The sequence below is a fragment of the Rhynchophorus ferrugineus genome, unplaced genomic scaffold, assembly GCF_030347505.1.
Source record: "Rhynchophorus ferrugineus isolate W39M unplaced genomic scaffold, kcgeb_rfMv2 rfM4, whole genome shotgun sequence".
In the NCBI taxonomy this organism is placed as follows: domain Eukaryota; kingdom Metazoa; phylum Arthropoda; class Insecta; order Coleoptera; family Curculionidae; genus Rhynchophorus; species Rhynchophorus ferrugineus.
This window is the reverse complement of record NW_027472583.1, coordinates 42,809,032-42,822,445: the sequence shown is the minus strand read 5'-3', so window position 1 is coordinate 42,822,445 and position 13,414 is coordinate 42,809,032. Positions and strand designations below refer to the sequence as shown.

Here is a 13,414-nt window from a genome sequence, read left to right as displayed (position 1 = left end):
AGAGACCTAGGTACGTGACGTTATCCAGCCATGGAATTGTTACGGTGTCGATTTTAAGTTGCGAAACGCATAGTGCGTAACGCTTCTTATGGAAAAAGATGACCTAGGTTTTCAGGTGGCTGATTTGCAACCCCCAAAATTTGAACCACTTGACCGCATGATCGACCTGTGGCTGTAAACGTTTTTGAATGGCACCCTCGAGCCTGGAGGCCGAGGGGAAAGCAGTGTCGTCAGCGTAAAACACAACGTCAATGTGCTCAAACAAGGCAGGGGCCAGCGTTCATTTATTTACGACTGGAAAGGGTTTTCCTGATCTTGATCGGGAAAGATTTGACCGATAAATAGGACTTGATGAGAGCAGTTAGGTCTTTGGGGAGGCCTAACCGTACGCATTTTGCAATCAAGCCATTGTGCCAGACCTTGTAGAAAGTTTTGGTTAGGTCCAGGACTGCTCCAAGCCTTTTACGTAGGTCAACAGCTTGATGGATGTGTGCGGCCAGACGGGTGGCCTGATGGTCGGATGAATGGTGAGCGCGAAAGCCGAATTGTTTGTCAAGAATGATGTTTTCCTTTGTGAAAGAGTTGAGAGCGTAGAGTATTGCCCTCTCGGCAAAATTCAAAATGACACTGAGAAGGCTGATGGGCCTGTAGTCAGATGGAGATGATTTTGCTCCTTCCTTGGAAATAACCGCTATGTGCACGTGTTTCCAAAACGCCGGGAAATGTTGCAGTCCCTCATGATGGAGTTAATGATGTTTGCCATTTCCGCGAGCTGCCTATGCGAAAGCTTTTTTAATTGGGTAATCGATATTCTGTCGAAACCCGGAGATTTTTTGGATTGAAGTTTTCTGATAATAGTCTGTAGAGATTTTGGGGACACGAGATGGCTGAGAAGAAAGGTTGGGATGACTGCTCTTTTGATGGAGTTAGATTCGTTAATGACAGTGTCGTTGGTTTTTTTCTGCGGGAGGCATTTCATCTGGGCCTTTAGCCAATTGACAATAACACACCGACAGGAAGTTAGTTAACAGGGAATACTCTGAAAAGTATTCAAATTCTTACATGACAAAGCTTTTTATTAACCTTGATAAATTACACCACTTTTCGGACGATTAGAAATGACTCATGTACAATATGAAAAATATGGTTGCCAAAGCCCTGTTGCGTTTTCCCACGCTTTGGAGCGGGTTCATCGTGTGCAGTCCACTCGGATGACCGTCGATTGGACTTCGGAGTGAAATGATGGAGCCATGTTTCATCCATTGTCACATATCGACGCAAAACTCGGGTTCATTGCACTTGATCATCTTCAAACACTGCTTCGAATCATCAAGTCGTCGTTGTTTTTGGTCAAAAGTGAGCTCGCGCGGCACCCACTTTGCACAGAGCTTTCTCATACCGAACGAGTCGTCAACAATATGATGTACACATTCAGTTGATATACTTAGAGCGTCTGCTATTTCATTCAATTTCCCTTCAAAAAGCAATATTTGGTCAACACGCGAAATTCCTTTTTATCCATTTTTTTCACAATAGCAAAGGTTGCCACTTAAATGCTATAAAACACAAACTAATGATCCGACAGCTGTCAAATTTATACAGTCATCTTTTGAGGCTTAGGGCTAACTAAAAAATATATGGATTTAATTTAAGGCCGGGGACTTTTCAATTGACCTGTTAAGAGCAAACATGATTAAAGTAAGCGATTAAAAAACGGCCAAAACTGATCAATCAGTGATGCATTGTTTTCTATCATAGCAATGTTATCTACATACACTCCTAGTAACAAAAATAGCGAAATTAGCGAGACCCTGCACCATACAAATACCCTTTGTTCTGGTCTGCAGACCTTTCTTAATGGTGTAAAGCTAACTTCAAAACTTCTTCATTTGGTCCAAAAATCTCTGAGGTTCTGGAGTTATAGAACACAGAAAAAAAGGAATGTCTATTACTAATTATCAATTAAAATAAAGATGCTACTAATTATATATTAAATAAAGAACACTGACCGTAAAATTATATTATTGTAATTATATAATATTGTTATAATTATTATTACATAAATAAAAAGCACATAGGATCTATTAAATTTATTTGCACTTGCTATGTCTCAGCTTCTTGTGTTTCTTCTTCCTTTAGTTTTTTAAACTGCACACATTCAGGATGTTGATCAGTCAAAAAGGAACGTATTTCACCATATTCACTTCTAAGATTTAACTTAACCTCATCATGATTTCTTCTTCGTTCGCATCGTCGCAAATGTTCCATATAGGAATCAAGTTTGGTATAGAAGGGGGCAGGATGTTTCTTTCGCAGTACAACTTTACCTCCAAAACAGTAGTGATTAAAATCGAAGGTTTCATTTCTAATCAAATCTTTTTCTTCTTTACATTCTGTTGGGGAAGCAATTACATTTGGGAAGTTGTTAGATTCAGGACAGAACTGAACCAGATGAAGACCTTGTTCTTCTGCCATCTGTTCAGGGGTTTTCTGGAATAGAAAACTACATAAAAAAAGTTTTAATGAAAATGAAAAATCTCACTTGTTGAACAAGACCTAAAAAGAATGCTTTCATTATGTGATTTACATTAGTTGAGCCTTCCACCTTGGCATGCAAGTTTTTTATACCGATAACTTCACAGATTGTTTTTATAGCTCTGTGACATCTCAGACCATAACCTTCTGGCTTTTGCCAAACATAAATTTTAGTTGAACCAAACTGCGTAAAGAAATGATGACATACTAAAAATAAATACTTGTAATAATAGAAAGTGTTAAATATATTTACTCACCTGTGTGATCTTTAAACAGTTTTATATGCACTAGTTTTTGAGCTGCTCTATTTTTTGCTTTACGTAAAGCATTTTTTGGTTCTTGTGCTCTACCCATAGCAAAACCACCTAAGCCTCTTCCATTGCCAACAACTACTAAAGCAGCATTTCTTCTTTTTCTCCCAAAGTTTCCTTTCATATTGAATACAATTTTCAATTCCAAAACTCTGGTATCAAAACCTTCAAAGGTTTCTAAAAAGTTACCCTAAAATAAGTTAAATATAAATCTCATTTCAATGCAAATTAACCTTCACCAATAGGATCTGGAGCACCTATGCTTCTTCCTGGCATTTTTGAACCTGACCAGCCTCTCTCCATGGGGCTTAATTTAGTAGGACGGAAGGTACCCATAGTATTTCTTAATTCAATAAGTTTCTTTTCCCTTTCTGGATCCTCTGGTAATTTCTGCTGTTGTACTAACTCTCTACCTCTAATTATAGGGGCTGATAAACCAGGCCATACCATATTTGCTTTACCTAAAACACAATAAATTACTAAATGTTTAGAATGTTAAATGCTATTACCCATTCCAAGACTTTGCCCTCTATTTAAATCTTTGATATTTTTCTTGGATATTGTTTTTCCTCTACCCCTCTTCTTGCCGGCATTACTGACGGTGGTCACACCTTTCCATAAATGATCAGCCGGTACTACAAATCTTTATATTGTTAACCTGGGTTTCAAAATATAACCTCATTACTCACATTTGTTAAAAAAACTAGTATTACGTATAGAAATAATCGTAGGGAGTGCATTCTTTTCAACATTTGTATCATGTAATCTCAATAACGGCGAAGTAACTAAGCGGGTGGAATTTAATGTTAATTTTTGAAAAACTTTAGTTACATCTAACAATTGTTTCGCCATGTTTGGTTATGGACAATTCTAAATAAATCTACTTTATATATATTATGGCATTATTGATTAATAAAGAATGATATATAGAGTTGCATATCTATTTGAATTAGAGATTGTCATAAATAAAGGATAAAGAAAACAAACAAGAATATTTTAATTATAATTATATATTTATAATTTTATATTATATTTATGAATATATATGAAAATAAAGGTTAATAACCATGAATGAACTAAATGTCAATGCGCTTTTGCTAACCACACCACGTTGTTTCTGTTACCTGGGCTGTTTGAAAAAAATGAGAAACTATATATAAAGGATCCCCACTGAGAACACAAGTTAGTTGTCGACCCGCAACGAAAAAGTTTCGCAAGATAATTGTCACTTAGTCGTCTTACAAATCTGTTTACACGTGATAATGAGTAAAGTAAGAGCACAGTGTGAAGCAAATGGTGCTCAATGCGCTAAGAAAGCGAAAACGGATACGGTTCCCATTTTTCATTCGCCTTTAAACGATGTTATAGCTCCACCAAGTCATCATTCAAAATGTACATGGAACAGAATCAATGATAAAGCTCAAGTTAATCCTCATTCACAACATGACTGGTAAGAAAACTTCTGTAAACCATAGAATTAAAAGAATTGAAGTGAGGGTCGTCCGCATTTATTTCGATAAATGTGGGTGCAACGACATCGTAATCTAAACGTTATAAATAGAATAGTAATATGAAAGTTGCAATTTTCTTGCATTCACAACTATAACAGGTCATTTCAGTGAAAGCTTGTTTTTCATCATTCTATATTAGCGAAGGAATTGAATGATTTTGGCGTTTTCTAGTATCGTATATCTCTATTTTCTTACAATCTTATCAAAGTGTAATTGGGAAACACTTGAAAATATTTAGACATCTTATACTGGTTTGATTTTTGATAATTAATTGGGCAACAATAAATATTAATTGCTAAAATGCGGTGATAATATTAAAATTATTAAAATTTTGTTTCTGTAAATTTATTTGTAGATATAGATACTTTTAACATATATATCCAAAAATAATTCTGAATAAGTTCTGAAAAAAATATATATTAATCTTGGATTATAGATTTTTCGTCAAAGATTTTAAAGGAATAAAACAGTAATTGCAATTTTTAGGAAAAGAAAAACAAAAATTCTACCCGATATTTTGAAAGCTATTGGTAATACACCGCTGGTTAAATTGAACAAAATACCACAGGCGGAAGGTATCAAAGCCAATGTTTGTAAGTGTTTTTTTTCTTTTCTTGTGCCTTGTTTGTACCGCATCATTTTTTGTCAGATGTCAAATGTGAATATTTCAATCCTGGAGGATCCGTCAAAGACAGAATCGGCTGTAGAATGGTGGAGGATGCAGAAGCGCAAGGTCTCCTCAAACCTGGATCAACTATTATCGAACCTTCGTCTGGAAATACCGGTATAGGCATAGCTTTGGCAGCCGCTGTCAAAGGTCACAAAATCGTTAATATTTCTCAAATTTGCATTACATTTTGTTCACGCGCAGGTTACCATTGCATTATCGTAATGTCGGAGAAAATGTCCAACGAGAAGGTATCAACCTTGAAGGCCCTAGGGGCCGAAATCGTTCGAACGCCTGTCAACCTGGACTCAAATGCGCCCGACGGCATGTTTGGAGTTACACACAAATTGCACAAACAGATTCCTAACTCCGTCATCTTGGACCAGTATTCCAATCCGGGAAATCCGTTAGCTCATTATGATACCACCGCCGAAGAAATTTTCAATGATTGCGACAAAAAAGTCGACATGTTGGTAGGTTTATCGAGGCAATACCGGAAATATAATACTAGATTACATATCATTGGCCTCTTTTAGGTAATAGGTACAGGAACTGGAGGAACAATCTCGGGAATAGGCCGCAAATTCAAGGAACTGTCCCCCCAAACGAAAATAATAGCCGCTGATCCAGTTGGGTCTGTATTAGCGTTACCAGAAAGCCTGAACAAAACTGACATCGATTTCTATGAAGTTGAAGGCATAGGTATGAATTTTAATTAATTTCCAGGCACTCTTAATATGTATTAAATAATCTTCATAAAATGGTTTATTCTTATATTTTCAACGTAACTCCAATCAGAAAATGTCTTTACTTAATTGTAGGATATGATTTCTTGCCGACGGTTTTGGACAGATCTGTTGTGGATCATTGGGAGAAAACCTTAGACAAAGAGTCTTTACTTATGGCGAGAAGAATGATCCGCGAAGAAGGATTACTGTGTGGTAAAGAATAAAAACAATTTTAAAGTATTTAAACTTTTTAATGGATCCTTATATTATTTGCAGGTACAAGCAGCGGGACGGCCGTGGTAGCAGGACTAAGAGCTGCAAAAGACCTTAAAGAAGGGCAAAATGTTGTAATCTTATTGCCGGACGGTATCAGAAATTACATGACCAAATTTATAAGCGATCAGTGGATGGAAGCGCGTGGTTTCTTCCCCTCTGAAAATACAGAAAATCACTGGTAAAACTAATTTTATAGCTCTAAGGCACCTCTAGCTCCTGATAGTGTTGCCAATTAAAAAAAACAAACGTTTGAAATATATCAAATCGGAAAACTAATTTTAAAACAGAGAGTAAATAAGAAACAATTTATTTTTTATATTTGGCAAGCTATCAGATACAGCTAAAGTGCCATTTATCAATAGTATTTTTCTTCTTCACATTATTATTATTTTAGCAAATATGTGGAATTTAAAAAACAATTTATTCTTTCAAGATTATATGTAATTACTTGGTTCTTATCTCACTGTTGAAAATACGGAAAATCACTAGTAACGCTAATTTCACAGTTGTAACATTAAGTACTAACTAAAGTACTTACTATTAGACAGAGACCATTACCATTAGACCATTTATTTTCAGAAAGCTTGTTGGTATTTTAATTAATTAGGCGCTATAGAATGATAAAAACAATAAAATAGAACTTTATAAAGTACCAATAGATCAATGTGTTTAATCAGTGATCAATTAATCTGTAATCAAATCAATAGAAGTGTAGATTATGAAATCTAAAAATAAATATCAAATTATAAAAGATCCTTAAATATCATTATATACCTTAGGTATCGTTATACGTTAAATTTTCAATAAAAATTTGAGCATTTTTTTGACAAACAAAATTTAAAATTCAGAAACTCAGCAGTTACACATAATCACAATATGGTCATAGGATAGACAATTGTCCCTGACATTTCAGTGAATGATTTAAGTATAATCAATTAAATTGAATCAATATTCGGAGATAGTAAAAATTGTGCAATGTTAGGTATACACTTGCCTGTACTTTATTTGCGATTTGCATTGGTGAATATGCGAGATATCAATGTAAACAAACAACTGTTAACATTTATGATTTTACCATTTCTTGGCCTATAACAACAGTTTCCTTTTGGGTTTTATTAAGTTTTTTAGTATATACGGGCACTATTACTTGAAACCTCAAAAACGCATTTTTTACAAAAATTGTCGGAATCACGTAGTGTTTATCGCACATCTGCGATTCTTTAAGGAGCCCTCATTAAAGTGTTTTTTTTTTCAAAGGTGGTGGGACAAGAAAATATCAGACCTTAATTTACAAACTTTGCAAACAGCAACAGCATCAATGACATGCGACAGAGTCATCCATCTTATGAAGAAAATTGGGGCAGATCAGATACCAGTAGTGGATAATGATGGGTATAATACTTTCATAGTGATCTTGGTGAAAATATTAATATCGGGTCATTTTTAGGGCGATTGTTGGCATGGTGACTTTAAAGGTAATACTCACAAAAATAGTGGAGAAAAAAATCCAGCTCAATGACAGCATTGAAAATATAATCGTCAGAGTTTATCCGAAATTGTACGACACGGTTAATTTAGGTGTGGTTTCCAGAGCATTAGAAGTTGAGCCTTATGTTGTTATACTGCAAAAGCAAGGTTAGTTGTAAAAATAATACCGAACGATGCCCAGATAACAAACTTGGCAAACTTTAACGTTAATTTTCTGTTTTAGAAAATAGTAAAGCAGAAAAACCAGTGGGAATTATCAGTCCCATAGATATGGTGCAATATATAGGGGGCAAAAAGGTATAACACAAACAGCCCCTAACTATTTTACACGGTGTTTGGTGAAAATATTCAGTTACATACATGACATCATAAGAATCTCTACTTTTCTAAATAAACTTGTTAACCTATATTAGATTCTATTTTTAGCCAAATATATATCATGGTTTTAAGCAAAACATGTTTTTATTTACATTTTTTATTATTTCCTTTTGGCTTAATTTGACATTAATTACTGGGAGAATTAATAACAATATTCTAAGGTAAATTGATTTACAGAGAAGAATTTTGGTGGTCGTTATTGTTCAAATAACGTTCAACAACTTGTGACAAAAGGCTAGTTCGAAATAAAACGGATATGAAAACTTAATTAAAATTAAAATTATTCTCTTAAAATATAATATTGTATAAAATGTATTCGATTCATTGACTACTTTTCGAATTTTGCGGACACAAACACAAAGGCTGGTTTTAAAAATAGTTATAAGTATTGCTACATTTATTATTGTTTTTATTAGGTGTATCTGGGCAATAATATGTTTCTTACAAGAATTGTTTTTCAATGTTATAGTTAAACAGTTGCGTAAGTTATTTTAAAGTACTCTGGAGATATTTTAAATAAATATCCCGATATTTAATAATATTTTTTCATAAATAAGTTGTCACTACTGTATAATTATAATATATTTTTGACTGTTATAACATGCTTGAACGATTCATAACGCTACTCATTATTATTTGTTTTGTATTTTCTATATATAATTGCACAATCTAAATTATTAGCTAAATTCAGTCACGTTTCACAGCAATCATAGGAGTAAATAAAATAATTCTAGAAAATAGATATTTATCCTATTTTGTATTGCTCTGACTATAAAAAGAGAGAAATAAAATATATTAATTTTATTAAAAATTGTACATATATAGTAATTTTCTAATATAATTTCATTTGTAATTGGGCAGAACTCCTTAAAATTACCTTTTTACCAACGAGGGTTTTATATGGACTATATCTACTGTTTAACGTAGCCTCCAAACCACGGTCCTTGGTATTAAGCCTACCAATTGGCCAGTGACCAACATAGAGACTATTCCAGAAGACATCCGGTCTTACCCGACCTAGTTACTGGCGTAACTAGGATGGTTACTCCTTTATTTGTGGATTTTCCATTGTTGCCTATAAAAATATTTACAATCACAAACATAAAGTACACCTATTTGACTATCGCAACACTAGAAGGACCGTCCTGTCGTCTTGATCTCTGCGCCAACCAATCTCCTGCGATGGTAATTATAATTTCTTCTCTAACGACGCATAAAATTATTAAAATAAAACTATAGAATATTTCGAGAAATTCAGATTCCATAGACTAAAATAATAATTTGCTAGGCGTGCTTAGCTGTAATTGAATCTTAACGAGAATATAACTAAAACTCTATGTTAATTTTAAAACGATATTGTTCCAATAATTAAAAAAATCAATTTTTCATTGTCAAATAAAGAAAGTTAATATTCAATATTTATTGAATTGTTTTTATAAGAAAAATATAGCATTATATTTTCATAAATTTACAACTATTAACTTGTTTTTCTTATGCAGATCTTTGACCGGTACCGTGAACAGACCGTATGCTTGAATCTACATTTTCATTATTTTTTCATCTTGTTTAGATATAAAATCAGGATTAGAAACTAATGTGGTCTTATTTTAATCTTAGTTAACATTAGTAATAGACATATATTAAAAAAGCAATAAAATGTAATAAAAATAAATTCTGCTTCATTCCATCAAGTATATATATTATACATTTAGCTGTTACATAGAAAATTATATTATTGCTATACAATACTTACAGTAGCAGATTAAATAACAAAAATAATATATTTTTATGTTTATGAAAAATATGATTCTTCTAAACTCATTATTTTTAACAAAATTTGTTTTCATCACTATCATATGAGTTTAATTTAAAACATAAAGTTTTGGGTTTTGTGGTTTTAATTAAACACACATTTATTATGGAATAATATATTTTTGTTCAACAAATTCATTTGTAATATTTAAAGTGTTTAGAACTATATAACGTAAACTATCTTAAACTTTATAATTATAAACAATGGTTACACCCTTAAATAACCCGCTATAAACCCATATATCGCGACATGAACGCTAATGTATATTAAAATTAGAAACGCTATTAGGAAACAAATAGCTCGACTAGGTTGCCTAATAACGTATACAGCATAAACAAATGAGTGAAGAGTTCTAGACACTAAAAATAAGTAGTACAATACATGAACCACCCAATCCGGAACAGGAACCCAAAGATAAAAGAACGACATTATCATAAAGGCGGGAATTGTCTCAAGGTCATTTTGAAAAGCTCTAAAATGAAGTATTGTTAGTTGCCTATAATCAATTTATTATAATGGAAATAAAAAACAGACCTTCTTACACGTTCGACATCAGGATGACTGCCCACTGTGGCTCCATTTATGGTACTATCTTCTTCACTTATGCAGACCTACAAATGCAAAGGTTAAAGACAATATCTTAATTTTTTACGGTTATTATTTTACCTTGGTCTTCATTCGGTAAAAAATGGTTAATAAAATTAAACTCATCATTTTAAGTACTAATAGGGAGGAAACAATAAGATACGTAGCAAATTTCGGATTATCAATAAGTAAAATATATTTTGGATCCATCTCACCAGCAATGGTTGGATTTTGACTCATATCACTTGTGTATTGAAATATTGAAAGAAATAAGCACAATTCACCAAAAAAACTGATGTTCGAGAGCTACTTTTTGATAAATAAATGAAATTGTCCGAACTTTGAACTACAGAAGGTGTTCAAGTTTCTCGTCACCCAAAATTCTAAATGACCTCGTCAGTTACAAGGTCTTCGCGTAAGATTCTAAACATCTGATGTTCTCGAAAGTAAACTTTCCAACAGGTTGAACTGAAAACTGTCACAGTTTACTAATTGTAAATAACGTTTAATGTAAAAATAATAGTAAGAAACAGTTGCTATAAAATAATTTCTTTAATTGTTGTACAAATAGCCACGAAATGTAATTTGCATTATTTCATTGTACAAACGACATTCCCTGAAAAATGCGTTTAATTCTTTGAATAAAAGTTGCTACTAGTCTAAAAAAATTGCGGAGCATTTCTGTTCATAGGTATATAATTTCAGTTAACTGTTTACATATGTAGAAATACACATTTTTGAAACTCTAATAAATTAATATATTAATAATTAATGTATTTTAATAATAATATATTAATATTAATAATATATTAATAAATTAATAGTTTTTGGATTTTTTGATATTAAAATGAGATGTAATTATAAATGGAATTTGCTAACTCAAAAAGACCATAGTGTTTGAGAAATATGATATTAATGAGTTTTAGATCCATTTTATGCTGGTATTATTCTAGGAGTATTCATTCTTTGAAAAAAAACAATCCGAGTTATAAACATAATATTGCATCACGTTACATGTGATTTAAAGTCATGCAAATTTGATAATATCTATTTTTATAAACCAAAAAAAAAACACTTAAGAAAAAACACTGTTGTTTATAACATCATGATTATTTTACTGAAAATTTAGGATGGATAACAGTAAACAGGATATAACATATTTAAAAATACAGCACGTGTTTAAATATCAAGTCATTCGCTTCTATGTGTGTATGTGAATCCTGTTTACTGTATCCCCATCCTAAATTTTCAATAAAATAATCATATATTATATATCATATAATATATATTAATAATAATATATTAATGGGGCTTTTTTCTATTATCAAATCACTACTATTATAAATATGAAAGTAATCATCGCAATATAACAATAGAACCGAAAGAATAGCTATCGGTTAATTTCAGGATTGCGTGTTGTATTTTGTTCCAGTGATGATTATCGAATTAAATTAAATAAAACAATAAAATCATGGATTTTATAAACTTTATTTTTAAATTAATTTTAAGAGTACACATAAATAATAATTATTATTTGACACATATATATTTTCAAGTTTAGGTGCTATTAATGTAAAAGGCAAATAAATTTATTTTTAGTGCTATTCCAAAGATATTTTTAAAATTTATAGTGCTCTATTGTTAAATGTTGGTTTAAATTATTGTAATTAATTTTTTATCATGATTTAAAATCAGAAACTTTATTTTAATATTTATTTTCGGCGCATACAAATAATTATTATTATTGACAAAAATATTTGTCTGGATAGAAGTCTGGATGCTATTAATTTAAATATACTAAATAATTTTATTTTTAATCATATATCAAAGATATTTTTAAAGTTTATACTGCCCTTAGTTATATTGCTGCCATTCATTTGTTAAATGTTGGTTTAAATTATTATAATTAATTTTTAATCGTAACTTTAAATTAGAAATTTTATTTTTATATTTATTTTATGCACATATATAATTATTATTATTGAGGAATATATTTTTAAATTTTGGTGCTATTAATTTAAAGATTAAATAATTTTATTTTTAATACTATATCAAAAATAATTTTAAATTTATACTGCACTTAATTATTATAATAATTATTATTATTATTATAATTTTAATTTTTTACAGGAGTTCAGTTCCAACCTTCGTAGGGTGAAGACGTATTTTCAATACGGTCCAAGCTATAAAAAGATACCTTTCTTTAAAAAAACCCAGTATTTTATTAGGGTTATTTAATTGAGTGTTAAAAACGCATAACAGATGCGGCTATCCGTCTCTCAGTGGACCTAAAGTGTAGTGAATACGTGTTTACGTGACCAGACAAAAGGACTGCATCTCATTTTTATTAGTGTTTAAAATAATTTCATCTTATTTTACAACAGTCCTTTTGAAATTCATTTATAGTATTTATAGTAAAAAACTAGTGCTAAAATAACGTAAGTGAAAAATGAAGTGCGTGAAATAAACAATGTATTTATTTTATTTTTTTTATCCTCTGGAAGTAAATTAAATAAAATATTAAAAATTAAAAAATGGCAAACAATAGCGATTCAACCAAATCACCTGCACACTTTGATATAAGATTAGAACAAACAGCAATAATGCAAACTCCACCATCAGAATGGACTACAGTCGTTAACAAAAAACGATTGAGAAGTCCAGAAGAAGAAATCGCGAGGAAACAAACAAGAATCAGTGACTATTGGTTGCAGAAACCGATAGAGACAAAAAACAGTTTTAGCAACCTGTCGGAAGAAATTGAAGAGAACATACAAACAAGCCCTGAAAAAGTTGTTCCCAAACCACCACCAATAACAGTCTATAAGGTAGGAATAATAAAAAACATCCATGATTTATTAAAAACCATTACTACGAACTATACAATTAAAACAGTGAGCTATGAAACAATTAAAATCCAATTGTTCGAAGCGGATCACTTTAAAGTTCTTATAAAAGAATTAGATGAAAGAAACACCCAATACCATACATTCAGGCCAAAATCCGAGAGAACATTTAAATTCGTATTAAAAGGATTACATCACGGGACGGACTTTAACACCATCAAGGTAGCACTAGCTGAAAAAGGCCACGAGGTCGTAAATATTCACAATATACGACAT

At 31.6% G+C, this 13,414-nt stretch overlaps 3 protein-coding genes and 1 long non-coding RNA gene across 5 annotated transcripts; 2 read left to right on the top strand and 2 right to left on the bottom strand.

The window, feature by feature from the left end:
• Positions 1 to 2,011: 2,011 nt before the first annotated feature.
• Positions 2,012 to 3,726, bottom strand: mRpS5 (mitochondrial ribosomal protein S5). 2 transcript variants are annotated; one of them, XM_076403306.1, is made up of 6 exons: positions 3,536 to 3,726; positions 3,356 to 3,481; positions 3,080 to 3,307; positions 2,793 to 3,023; positions 2,543 to 2,742; positions 2,012 to 2,490 (listed from the first exon to the last, which is right to left on the bottom strand). In XM_076403306.1, the coding sequence occupies exons 1-6, from the start codon at positions 3,696 to 3,698 to the stop codon at positions 2,104 to 2,106; spliced, it is 1,335 nt and encodes a 444-aa protein (XP_076259421.1). In that variant the 5' UTR covers positions 3,699 to 3,726; the 3' UTR covers positions 2,012 to 2,103. The 2 variants fall into 2 exon arrangements, with proteins under 2 accessions (XP_076259421.1, XP_076259422.1); XM_076403307.1 differs by having other exon boundaries at positions 3,086 to 3,307.
• Positions 3,727 to 3,919: 193 nt separating this feature from the next.
• Positions 3,920 to 7,971, top strand: Cbs (Cystathionine beta-synthase). Its single transcript, XM_076403305.1, has 10 exons — positions 3,920 to 4,296; positions 4,844 to 4,950; positions 5,007 to 5,174; positions 5,229 to 5,497; positions 5,561 to 5,726; positions 5,846 to 5,965; positions 6,029 to 6,206; positions 7,286 to 7,420; positions 7,476 to 7,663; positions 7,740 to 7,971. Exons 1-10 carry the CDS (start codon positions 4,109 to 4,111, stop codon positions 7,817 to 7,819), a joined length of 1,599 nt encoding a protein of 532 aa, XP_076259420.1. The 5' UTR covers positions 3,920 to 4,108; the 3' UTR covers positions 7,820 to 7,971.
• A 966-nt stretch (positions 7,972 to 8,937) lies between these two features.
• LOC143195843 (uncharacterized) lies at positions 8,938 to 9,566 on the top strand. The gene is made up of 2 exons (XR_013005603.1): positions 8,938 to 9,079; positions 9,394 to 9,566. It is a non-coding gene; the product is annotated as an uncharacterized LOC143195843 (long non-coding RNA).
• Positions 9,567 to 9,806: 240 nt separating this feature from the next.
• On the bottom strand, positions 9,807 to 10,670 carry LOC143195841 (prostaglandin E synthase). Its single transcript, XM_076403311.1, has 3 exons — positions 10,374 to 10,670; positions 10,242 to 10,318; positions 9,807 to 10,179 (listed from the first exon to the last, which is right to left on the bottom strand). The coding sequence occupies exons 1-3, from the start codon at positions 10,530 to 10,532 to the stop codon at positions 9,915 to 9,917; spliced, it is 501 nt and encodes a 166-aa protein (XP_076259426.1). The 5' UTR covers positions 10,533 to 10,670; the 3' UTR covers positions 9,807 to 9,914.
• Between the last annotated feature and the right edge of the window lie 2,744 nt (positions 10,671 to 13,414).

Bases quoted from the DNA above. Each gene is read 5' to 3' on its own strand.
- mRpS5 (XM_076403306.1), bottom strand. From the start codon at position 3,698: ATGGCGAAACAATTGTTAGATGTAACTAAAGTTTTTCAAAAATTAACA. The intron at 3,482-3,535 runs GTGAGTAATGAG...AAAGATTTGTAG, and splicing joins TACTAGTTTTTTTAACAAAT to TACCGGCTGATCATTTATGG. The intron at 2,491-2,542 runs GTGAGATTTTTC...TTTCTATTCCAG, and splicing joins TTTTAGGTCTTGTTCAACAA to AAAACCCCTGAACAGATGGC.
- Cbs (XM_076403305.1), top strand. From the start codon at position 4,109: ATGAGTAAAGTAAGAGCACAGTGTGAAGCAAATGGTGCTCAATGCGCT. The intron at 5,175-5,228 runs GTCACAAAATCG...GTTCACGCGCAG, and splicing joins TTTGGCAGCCGCTGTCAAAG to GTTACCATTGCATTATCGTA. The intron at 7,664-7,739 runs GTTAGTTGTAAA...TTTCTGTTTTAG, and splicing joins TGTTATACTGCAAAAGCAAG to AAAATAGTAAAGCAGAAAAA.
- LOC143195841 (XM_076403311.1), bottom strand. From the start codon at position 10,532: ATGAGTCAAAATCCAACCATTGCTGGTGAGATGGATCCAAAATATATT. The intron at 10,319-10,373 runs GTAAAATAATAA...TTGCATTTGTAG, and splicing joins TTTACCGAATGAAGACCAAG to GTCTGCATAAGTGAAGAAGA. The intron at 10,180-10,241 runs GTCTGTTTTTTA...ACTTCATTTTAG, and splicing joins GATGTCGAACGTGTAAGAAG to AGCTTTTCAAAATGACCTTG.